We start from the raw sequence: 12,287 nt of genomic DNA on the forward strand, positions 1-12,287 counted from the left end.
ACGCGCACACGCATTCTTTTGAGGGTGTGTGGACAAAAAACATATATAGGCTAATATCTTCATTTCTGATGTCAAGTGTTTGCGGCTCCCATCTTTTCTGTGGAAACCTGGTCAAAATGGTTCTGAGTGTTAACGGTTGCTGGACCCTGCTTTAGTGCTTTCAGTAAACAGGACGAGGAGGGTTAAAAACTGACTTCTGGTACATTTGAGACGTTTTACTGCTATTTAAGTCACCGTTTGTAAATAAATCAATTCAGTTTTTCTGTGTGAATATATAGTGAGGGGGCGGGCGTTACTGCTAGTGTTAGTGCCTCAATGTGGCTACGCTCGTGAAAGCAAAACGAACTCGAAACGCATGTTCACTTAATGTTGTCAACTAATATTCGGATTAACTTTAGGCAATTTTTCCTCAATTGGGGGGGGTCCTGTTGTTTGTTCCTATGCACCAAACAAAATTTGAGAGTACCCGCCTTTTTGGAGTCCTTAAGAGGAACTGCTGGAGAGCACTCTCTGTGGGGACTCCCATCATTCTGCTGGGGGACTTCAATGCCCATGTGGACAATGACAGTGAGACCTGGAAGGGTGTAATTGGGAAGAACGGCCCCCACAATCAGAACCCAAAATGTATTCTGTTACTGGACTTAAGTGCTCATCACAGATTGTCCATAACGAACACCATGTGCAGGCAAGTGCACGTGTCCACGGGACACCCGAGATCGCAGTTCAATGATCGACTTTGTGGTCGTGTCATCAGACTGGTGCGAAGGTCTTGGACACTCGGGTGAAGATGGGCGGGGTTGTCAACTAATCACCATCTGGTGGTGAGTTGGCTCAGATGGTGGGGGAAGATGCTAGTCCGACGTGGCAGGCCCAAACGTATAGTGAGGGTTTCTGGGAATGGTTGGCAGATTTCCCTGTCAGAAGGAACTTCAACTCCCACCTCCGAAAGAACTTTGCTCATGTTCCAAGGGAGGCGGAGGACATTGAGTCAGAGTGGACGATGTTTCGCACCTCCATTGCTGAGGCGTAAGGTGGCCTGTCGTGGCGGCAAACACCGAACAAGTTGGTGGACACCAACAGTGAGGGATGCATGTTTGGGCTGTGGGACTCCCGAGGCAGCTGATCGGTACCGGCTGGCCAAGTGGAATACAGCTTCGTTGGTCACTGAGGCAAAAAAAAAAAAAAAAAAAAAAACGGGCACGCGAGTAGTCCAGTGAGGCCATGGAGAAAAGACTTAAAGAAAGCTTCGAGGTAATTGTGGTCCACCGTCTGGCATCTCAGGAGGGGTAAGCAGTGCACCGTCAACACTGTTGATAGTGGGGATGGGGCACTGCTGACTTCAACCCGGGATGTTGTGAGTCGGTGGGGAGAATACTACCTCAATTCCACCAACACGCCTTTCCCATGAGGAAGCTGAGTCTGGGTGCTCTCTGGGGTTGAGGTCACCGAGGTGGTTAAAAAGCTCCTTGGTGGCAGGGCCCAGGGGTGGATGACATTCGCTCAGAGTTCCTAAAGGCTCTGGATGTTGTGGGGCAGTCCTGGTTGACACACCTCTGCAACATCGCGTGGACATCGGGGACAGTGCATCTGGATTGGCAGACTTGGGTGGTGGGTTAAGAAGGGTGACCGGAGTGTTAACAATCGGGGGATCACATTCCTCAGCCTCTCTGGTAAGGTCTATTCAGGGCTACTGGAGAGGAGGGTCCGTGGGGAAGTTAAATCTCAAATTCAGGAGGAGCAATGTTGTTTTCATCCTAGCCGTGGAACAGTGGACCAGCTCTACACCCTTGGCAGAGTCTGGGGGTGCATGGGAGTTTGCCCAACCATTCTACATGTGTTTTGTGGACTTGGAGAAGGCGTTCGACCGTGTCCCTTGGGGAGTCCTGTAGGGGGTTCTTCCAAACCCCCTGATACGAGCTGTTCAGTCCCAGTATGACCATTGTCAGAGTTTGGTCCGGATTGCCGGCAATAAGTTGAACTCGTTTCCGGTGAGAGTTGGACTCCGACAAGGCTCCACTTTGTCACCGATTTTGTTCATAACTTTTATGGACAGATTTTTTAGGCGCAGCCGAGGCATAATGTGTGTCAGGGTTGGTGGCCTCAGGATCGCATCTCCGCTCTTTGCAGATGATGATGTTCTGTTGGCTTCATCATGCTGTAATCTCCAACTCTCACTGGAGCAGTTCAGAGCCAAGTGTGAAGAGGCTGGGATGAGAATCGACACCCCCAACTCTGAGACCATGGTCCTCAGTTGGAAAAGGGTGGCCCTCTCTGGGTCAGGGATGAGATCTTGCCCCAAGTAGAGGAGTTCAAGTATCTTGGAGTCTCGTTCACAAGTGAGGGAAGAATGGAGCGGGAGATCGACAGACGGATCGGTGCATCGTCTGCAGTGATGCAGACTTTCTATCAGTCCGTTGTGGTAAAGGAGGAGCTAAATCGAAAGGCGACTTTCTCGATTTACCAATCGATCTCTGTTCCTACCCTCACCTATGGGCATGAGCAGCAGGTCGTGACTGAAAGAACAAGATCCTGGATACAAGTGGCCGAAATGAGTTTCCTCCGTACGGTGTCCGGGCTCTCCCTTAGAGATAGGGTAAGAAGCTCGGACATCAGGGAGGGACTCTGTGTCGATCCATTGCTCCCTCCGCATTGAGAGGAGCCAGATGAGGTGGCTGGGGCATCTGATTCAGATGCATCCTGAACGCCTCCCTGGTGAGGTGTTCAGGGCATGCCCCACCAGAAAGAGACCCCTTGGACGACCCAGAACACGCTGGAGAGACTATGTATCTCAGCTGGCGACTGCGTTTTGCAGCCCATTCTACACGTAGAAATCTACATTCAAAATCTAACTGTAAAAAAAAAAAAAATAAAAAAAAATAAAATAAAATAAAATAAAATATTTTATGTGAAAAAGATGCTCAAAAATGTTTTGATAATGCAGCACAGCTCGACAAAAAACAAAGTTGGAGTTAACAGCAGAAAAGGGGCAGAGATGAGTACATCACAGAAATACTCATATGGCAACACCTTAAATTTATTTTTACTTCGCAATTTGTCATAAAACAGTTGTTTGTATTTATCATGCAAATCCTCAAGGAGGCCATGGTCAACAAAGAGATCCAACAGAAAATTAAGTATATATTTGGTACTTCCTGTTTACAGACCAATTGCCAGTTAAGCTTGTCCTCCTTAATCAGCAAATATCAGATAACCCAGTAATGGCTCCCAACATGATTTTGGCAGCAAAATAATAAAACTGAGCATATGTGTATGCATATGTGAAGTAAATTTAGACAGAAAGACGTAGTAAATATGAAAACACAGATGATGCTTGAAACTATAATTGCGTTTTCTCACATATCTTCCTGTAAAAAGACAAATTGTGGTCTATTTAACTTGGACTTGATAACTGATCTCTGTGTTGACTATTTGTAGAGCACTTGCAAATTCACAGTTACTATTATTCTGACTTTGTTTTGGGTGTGTTCCTTTGTTGTGTTATAGTTTACAAAGGCATTAAGAAATTCACCACAAAGAAAACCTGCAGAATTATCACCTAAAATATTACTTAAAAAAAAAATTAAAAACGAAAAAAAAACCTACCGAAGTCTCCACGGTCCAACAGCACAAGGGATCCAGCACTGCTTTCTAGCAGTCCACTCAAACACTCTAGAGTCTCTGCTGCTGCTAGATTTATCTCATCTAGCAAGATCCAGTAGCCCTTCTTCAGTGCCTTCGCTAATGTTCCCTATGAAAGAATACAGTGTAAAACAGTTCACTTCAAGAATAAATTTGTTTCATAATTTAACTTAATATAGCCTATTTTCTGTAAATTTCTGTGTATTTATTTTTGCCAATAAGCAGTTTGTGGTTTCTGTTTTGCACCTCACTAGTGCTCAGAAATTGGAATGTCTCTGACAAAGAGGTTCATTTTCTCCATTTGGTCTCCAGCCGAATTCCAGCTGTCCAACTTCTCCATTCAATACAAAGGGATTAGGAACTAGCAACTCCATGAAGCAAATGATGCCCCCAAACATACAAGTATACTAAGTCGTTTACATCGCTCTGTGACAGGGATTTTATTGACAAACAAAGGCTTACATTTTAGGGTTTTCTCTCTTGCGTATGAACGTTGTCAGCCATAGCTAACATTTTAAGCTTGTTACCTCCCACCGTGGGGGACCTCCAATTCAAGTCAGGATGGCAGGCCAGCTTGAGAAAGCTTGAGAGATTGTGGGAAAGGACTATGCATCCCAAACATCCCCAGGACCCATGGTGATGTGTCCTAAGACACTGACATCCCGAAGTGGTCCCCTGGGTGTGAAATGCAGCCCTTCTCTTCAGTGTGTGCAATTAAGTGTTTGCTTTGCCCCGTTCTGTGATAGGTGAAATGCACATGAAAATGTTTGTGTGCATGTGTGTTCCCAAAAATAAAAATTCATCACGTTTAATGATCATCTATTAAGTATTCTATTCTATATCCTTTGGGTACTGCAGCTAAAATAAGTTAATGTCCCAATTACTCTGAAATATATTTTCAAAGGTACTATTGACAGGATTTCACCAGACGTTAGGAACAACCAAAGTAATCCATATATACAGTACAAAATAAAACAGAAGAAATAAGAGCGGAAATTACGTGTATCATCATCTGAAATGACATGGGGGGTAAAAGTATTGAACATGGCAACAGGTATTCATTCAATACCTCGCACATAGGCCTTTGCTTCCAATTACAGTTACAAAACACCTCCTGTATGGAGAAACAAGTCGCATACATTGTTCTGGTGTGATTTTGGCCCATTCCTCCAAGCAAGCAGTCTTTAAATCATGAAGATTTCTCAGGCTTATTAAATGAAACTTCAGTTTCAGTTCTCCACAGTTTTAAATAGATTTCTGATGGAAGTCAGGTGATAATTGGCTGGTCCATTCTTACATTTTTTTTTTCTTTAAAACTCATAGATGGCAACAGATTTATGTCAAGAATGTCTATGTACATTTGGCAATTAATCCAGCCTTCAATAATATGAAGTTTACCAGGACCATTTTCTGAAAAGCAGCCTCACACCTTTATGTTCCCACATCTGAACTTTACTGTTGGTAATGTATTTTTAGAGTGATGTGCAGTGCCATTTCTCCTCCAACCATGGTGTGAATACCGGCATCAAAGTTATATATTGCTCTCAGACCAGACTACATTCTCCCATTGGTTAACTGGCTAGTGCAAAAGTTGTTCAGCAAACTTTAACCAAACTGACATCCTTTTTTTCCCCAGCAATGGGGTTGTGCATGGTGAGCGTGCATATGGACTTGGCAGCGGAGTGGGGGGGGGGATTTTTTTTCCCTCATTCCATTCTTGTAGAAAACTGTTGATCCTTCAAACAGCTATGGTATATTGGACTCCACCTTGTAAAACCAAACTGATGACAAAAAGTACTAGGATATGAAATATTATGTTTAGTTCTTGGTTGAAACTGAGAATGTGCCTTTTAATATGGTGTGCTTTATTGTCACAAATATATGGTACCTTTGGAAGTATATTCAGGGAGAAAAATTGTAATGTTAAATAACTCACCTGCTGTATATCGCCTCTGCCTATTGGTTTAAAAGGAGACTGGATTGAGAACATAGTGAATGAATGTACAGTTGTACCTCTACTTACGAAATTAATTTGTTCAGGAAGTCATTTCGTAATGTGATTTTTTGTGAGTAGAAGCACTTTTTATATGTAAATAGCTTAATTCATTCCAAGGCCCCCCTCGCCAAAAAAATATTTATGTTCATTTCCGTCTGGCATTGGGTGACTGCGAAGAGAATGTTGCGTTAAGAAGCGAAACGCAAGGTGTGGAAAGGAGGAGAAAGCAAACGTCTGACAGTTTGCAATAAATAAATGAAAACCTCAAAAACTTTACCATTGTGCTCTGGGGAGTGTATGAGTGTATGAAAGCGCTAGTGTATGATTTGTTAACGCTTGAGTGTCGAAGGGAAACGAGAGCAACACATGGTTAATATTATGGTCCCTCCTGGCCAATGGCATGCCATTAAGATGGTTGCCGGTAGCCAACGGGAGAGCAGCTCTTTCGCGCCACTTTCAAACCAAGATACATGACGTTTATGTTTGGTGGAATTTGGGGGCTCCAGATCGGAGCCCCTTTTTCCTTTCGTATCCTAAATTTTCCTTCATAACTAGAGAATATTTTTCCGAGGAGGCGTTTCAAAACCTGAATTTTTCATGACAAGAGACATTCGTAAGTAGAGGTACAACTGTGTTTAATTGGCGATCAGGCAAGGGTCCAAGATACTTCCCCTTCTGTGACAGAACATGTAAAAGAAAATAGACACCTGGATTGTTCATTCCTTACCTCAACAAAAGCAAAGATCATGGCTGTCTCACAGGCTCGGATCTGCTGTCGAGTCCGACAGATTTTCCTTGCCATAAGGTCCCACTTCTCCTGGAGTAAGCCAGCTATATATAAACAGAAATAAGTTGGGTAGGTTGTACTGCAATAATAATTGTTTACTCTACCACTTGTTACCATTTGGGCTTTCTTGCAACTGTTTAGTGAGGAAGGATTTGCAGACATGGTCCATGAGTTTGAGTAGGTCGTGCCAACGCTTCTCCCTGAAGCATGTCTGCACATGACCTAGAAATGTTAAGTTTTGCTTCCTGGAGTAAGTCTGTGAGAACAGGTCCTCAAAGGCCTCCCGCAGGGGGAGTAAGATCTGCTTCTGGTCTACTGGCTTGTACCTAATTTAAGAACATAACACCAAAAATTGTTACAGGATGACTTATCACACACGGTGCACTTGTTTACAGGGTGTGTGCGCACGCGGACTCACACACTCACACACACGGACATACATTTTCTACATATATTTGTGTGTGTTTCACAAAGGAGAAGAGATAAATTTAATTTGATGCCAGCTCCATGAATTTCTCAAGAGGACTGAGGACAGGAGGCTATAACAAGTCGGCAAAGTGCAGTTCTGGAACCACATGCAGCTCTATAGCGCCACCCTAGGTGCTACCTGGAGCGTTTTAAAAAAATGCATGAAAAAGATGACAAAAATACATTTTTTATTTTGTGATCTCTGTTGGAGGATGAACAATTCTTTCAGTTTTATAATGGTCTAGAAATGTTTGGAATAATCAATAAATGTCAACATTTCAGTCAATGACGATTATATAAACCGGTGGCCGTGTGATGGGCCATGGATTGCAAAGGGAAAAATGATAGCTGAGGAGAACAGTGGCTTTAACAGTTCTTGGACCAAATAATTTGCTTTTACTGTGAACGCAGAAGGTTGGACTTTGTAATGAGAAGATGTCCAGGTGTAAAAATAATAATGTGGACAGATATTTAACTGGAAGGCATGCTACATCTGCAGCAGAATTGGGAGTGGAAAAAAAGTCACTCACTGGAAAACGCAGCTTGCCCAAAGCCAAAAATGGAGCGAAACTGAAAGCCTCGCATTACCGCAGAAACTTGTTTGAAACATGGAATGCTCTTCCTGAGAGTTATTGCAACATGACAAAATATGCATTTGGAGATATAGCCATCTTGGAACAATATAACTGTGCAAGCAGATATTCTAAAATGAACTACTTTAAATCCAAATACTGTACCGCAATTGCCTCACAGACAAGAGCTTGTAGCAGGGTTCATACTCAGTCTCACCCAAAAAATTTAAGGGCTTTTTAGGGGCATTCTTGGGGGCTGACACAAAAAAATTTAGGGTCGACACGGAAAAAATTTAGGGCTGACACGAAAAATTTAGGGTCATCGTGGGAATCAAGAGTAGGGAAAAAAGACTCACCCAATGGTGCCATCAACTGTTCTTGGTTCATCAAATGTTCCAGTACCTCAGTACCTGTGACAGTGATCACCTGTCGCCCCGTGTGGTAGTTCTCATTGATATGACAATTGTCAATGTCTTCACATAACAGTCTACAGAAAAACAGATTCTAACTACAATTGCAACTACATACACTAATGTCTTCTACTGATGTCTGTCTCAGCACCCCTACTCTAGCTCCTTGAGCCTATCCAGTGCCTCCTCTATTTGTTGCTGCAGAGGTGCTAAAGTGGTTCTCTTGTCCTTTGCTCTGCCTCTGAGTGCATTGGCCTCGGTGATAAACCTCAGATTCCTCTTTTCTACTGCCTCCTCACACAGCCTGTCAGCCTTCTCAATAAGCGTAGATATGTAAGTCTCTATTCTGGTTTTTTGCTTTGAGGCAGTAGAGATGAAAAGTGGGCAGAGATGCCAAATGGAGCCATGTACGAAGTCTTCCTTTCCCCAAAGTGGTAGTTTTTAGCAATGTCACTGTCTGGAACATGACTGCAAACACTTTTGAATTATTTTCACATGATTTGTAACTGTAATGGCTGCAGATCACTTTTAAAGTCCACAAGATCTCTGCCTTTAACGAGTCTGTCTTCGTGGATTGAACTACGTTCATAAAAGCCTGACTTCCGGCTGGTTGAAGTCGATGACTGGACAACTGTAGGTGCGCATGCACTGCTAGTACCACTGCCTGAAGTTGATGCTTCACCATCTTGATATTTTAGAAACAGATTCATACCAACGGAAGATGAGAGAGTCTTCGCCAAATCAGCATGTCTCCTGTTTTTCCGGTGCGACTCCAGCGCCCATCTTTTCAAGCTGGTAACTCTGCTTGCACAGATGGCAATAAAACATGTGCCGATCTTTTGGATCTCTACAAACCCAGCTTACAAACTCCTGACTTTCAACCCAAGCTTCTTGAAAAATGCACTTCCCCGTGATACAAGTTGGATCGATGAAAGAACCACGCTACGACGTAACGAAGACGAAGTGAAATGCCTACTCACGGAAACAAACTATGGAATATCGACAAGATGGCGACAAGTTGTCAACACGGTGACTTCCCTTGACAATTTCCGGCTGTTTTGGACGCCAGACGGATTGCTATTTTGTTTTTCAATAAAAGATTACTTTATTTTTTAGGGAGAATTTTGGCGGTAAAGGTCCTCCCTTTGATTTTTTTTTTTTAATTTAAGGCCTTTTTAGGGGCTTTACCGGTTTTCGCAGATTTTTAAGGACTTTCAGGAGCCCCTAAATGCACCTTCGAAAGTGTTGGGGTTTTTAGGGACTTTTAGGGATGCGTGCGAACCCTGTTGTAGTCATGTGTCAAGATGAAAGTTATTTTCCATGCCCGAGTTTGAGAAGCTGTCCAGCCACGTCAATAAAAACAAGTGCCATTCAACGGGTACAAATACAATTCTATCATAAGCACATATTTCGCAACAAAGTGTCTGTTAATTAACTTCTTTTTTTGGCAGTACTGTATATATTTGGAATACAGAATACAGAGAAGAAATTTATGATTTACTATTTGAACACCCTGCTATATTGCAAGTTCTCCCGTCGGAATATGGGGGGTGGGGGGGGGATTTTTTTTCCTTCATTCCATTCTTGTAGAAAACTGTTGATCCTTCAAACAGCTATGGTATATTGGACTCCACCTTGTAAAACCAAACTGATGACAAAAAGTACTAGGATATGAAATATTATGTTTAGTTCTTGGTTGAAAATACCTACTTCAATGGTCACGAGTGTAACTTACCCGCCAAGGAGGTCAGCAGTGTCACTCTGTTGATTCATGTTCACAACCATCAACTTATGTCCTAGAAGAAATACGAATGACAAATATAAGTCTAATAATTTACTCAAAGGGTCAAATGATGTAAATAAAGTATTCTGGGATTTTCATATTTAATTCATACGTAGCTATCCAGAGCCACTTACGGCACACAATGACTGAGCATTCAATCAAATTAAAATGATTTTTGATTACAGTGGTGGGGGAAGCAGGTTGTTTTCAGTCATGGGGCAACAGTCACAGCCAATCTTTCCATCCAGTATTTAAAAACGAAAGACATTTTCTGCAGACAATGTAATCGGAAGGTTACTGACTTTAAGGTCGTGGTAAGGGAGAATGTAGCTCGACAACATAGGATGTAGTGTGGAAGACGACTCTGGTGATGGGGAGGAAGCTTAAGAAAAGAAAGCTAGAGCAGAGAACCATGTGGTGAAAGCTGAGAAGGGAAAAATGTTGAGGTCTTTCAGAAAGATGAGACAAGCTCTTGATGGAGAGGAGGGGGTCCTGGAAGACTGGACAACTAGAGCCAGGGTGATCAGAGAGACAGGCAGGAGACTACTTTGTGAGGATAGCAAAGAAGAGGGACACAGAGGACTGAGGAGAGGTGAAAGGAATACATTGAGATGTGACATAGGGCATAGGTAGAGGTGACAAGGCCTAAACAAGAGGCATATGACGACATGTACACCAGGTTGGACATGAAAGGAGGAGAAAAGGATCTTCACGTGTTGAAAAATAAACATTGAATCATGAATGTTCATTATATAATTTGGATAGTAGCTGATAGACATTCAGCATGCGTTGCCTTCATTTATAAGGCTTTTATTTTTTTACGGCTCCAGACAAATTGTTTTTTTTGTATTTTTGGCCAGACAGAGGAATAGAGATGGGAAGGATGTGTAGCAGGTAAGGGTGGTTAAGGATAGAGATGGAAATGTGTTGACTTGTGCCAGTAGTGTGCTAAACAGATGGAAAGAGTACATTGAGAAGTTGATGAATGAAGAAAATGAGAGACAAGGAAGAATAGAAGACGCAAGTGTGAAGCACAAGGAAGTGGCATTGATTCGTATGGGGGAAGTTCGAAAGGCAATAAAATAACTACATAAATCGCGTTTGGGGTGTATGTTTTGTGACAATTATTTCTTCGCTCATGGTTCTGATTGTTTTGTTTTCTTCTGGTTCTGCTGTTCTGTTTGATGTGGTGTAATTATTTTCATTTGGTGTGACATTGTGAGTGAGGATCACGTGTTGTCTTGGTTCCCCGGGCCACTGTGAAAAAAAGATAAATGTTCTTCTGCTCACAAAAATAAAAGTGCAGTTACTCAGTACCTCATGAACGCCATTGTGCATGCCCCCAATAATATAGTGCACTTTATGTATGTGTTAAATACAGACTGTGCCTTTTATGGTCACGAAAATACGGTACCCTGGAAACAAAGCTTTACATCATAGAAACTTCTGAAAAAGGAGAGACGGCGACGAACATTCATTCAGACTTGGGCGTCCGTTGGTCGACCGTGGTGACCATTATCAAGGAGAAAGCCCATATTTTAGCGCACGTGAAGTGTTTCGCCCTTTGAAAGATAGTGATCATGAAGCAACATTCTTCAATTCATGTCGAAATGGAAAGATTACTTACGTTGTGGATCGAGCATCAGAATCAATGCAGGCTTAATATCAGCTTAATGTTTATTCAACAAAAGTCACAGCATATTTTCCAAACTTTAAAAGACAGAAAGGAAAGAATGTTGAGAAGGAGGAATTTACTGCTAGAAAGGGTTGGAGTCAAGTTTAAAAGCCTGTGTCAAATTACATAATCTCAAGGTCCAGGGGAAGCTACATGCGCAGATGAAGCGGTTGGGAAAGTTTTTCCTAGTTATCTAGCCAAGATAATCCAGGAGGGTGGGTATCTTGCGGAGCAAATTTTCAATGTGGACAAAAACGGCTGCCGAAATCGGACTTCCATCTCGAAGGAGAAGAATGCCCTGGGCCATAAAGTTGGGAAGGAGAGGTTTACTTTCCTACTTGCGGGTAATGCTGCTGGGGACTTCAAGCTGAAACCTTTGCTCTTCTATCTTTCTGAAAAGCCCAGCGCACTCAAGAGCATCCTACCAGTCATCTGGAAATCAAATAGGAAGACATGTGTTACACTAGTTGTTTTTGAGGATTGGTTCACCAACCAATTTGTCCCTGCAGTGGAGCGGGAATGTGCAGCCAAGGACATTCCCGTCCAGGTCTTACTTTTGCTCGACAATGCTTCTGGCCATGCTCCTAGTTTGGGTGAAATCCAACCCAATGTTAAGATTGTTTACCTCCCAGCCAACATGACATCCCTGCTGGAGCTGCAGCCTATGGATTACGTCATCATCTCATCCTTCAAGGCATCCTACTTTATCGTTCAGGCGTTGGAGAGGACAGAAATTTAAGAGGGCTTCAACCATAAGGACTTGTGGAAGGGTATAACATCTTGTGATGCCATTAAGAACATGAACGGCGTGTGGAAGAATCTGCCCCGCCCCCAACTAGTGAGCGACTAGGAGACTCGTGAGTCTGTGATCGATATAGTTGTCGGCGGTTGGATCTAGAGATGGACACGGACAACATCATGAAACTTCTGGATTCCCGAGAAGAACTATCAATGGAA

General features: G+C 42.8%; 1 protein-coding gene across 5 annotated transcripts in view; it reads right to left on the reverse strand.

Annotated features, from left to right (window-relative positions):
- The window catches only part of mdn1 (midasin AAA ATPase 1), a 326,227-nt gene that overhangs the window by 255,823 nt on the left and 58,117 nt on the right, over positions 1–12,287 (reverse strand). For all 5 annotated transcript variants that reach the window (XM_061812802.1, XM_061812803.1, XM_061812800.1 and 2 more), the window contains exons 16-19: positions 9,608–9,668; positions 6,537–6,748; positions 6,363–6,466; positions 3,604–3,748 (exon numbers count right to left, since the gene is read on the reverse strand). In XM_061812802.1, the coding sequence (XP_061668786.1) occupies positions 3,604–3,748; positions 6,363–6,466; positions 6,537–6,748; positions 9,608–9,668 (522 nt within the window). The remainder of the gene's footprint in view (positions 1–3,603; positions 3,749–6,362; positions 6,467–6,536; positions 6,749–9,607; positions 9,669–12,287) is intronic.

This window comes from Syngnathoides biaculeatus, chromosome 23, assembly GCF_019802595.1.
Source record: "Syngnathoides biaculeatus isolate LvHL_M chromosome 23, ASM1980259v1, whole genome shotgun sequence".
Classification (NCBI taxonomy): domain Eukaryota; kingdom Metazoa; phylum Chordata; class Actinopteri; order Syngnathiformes; family Syngnathidae; genus Syngnathoides; species Syngnathoides biaculeatus.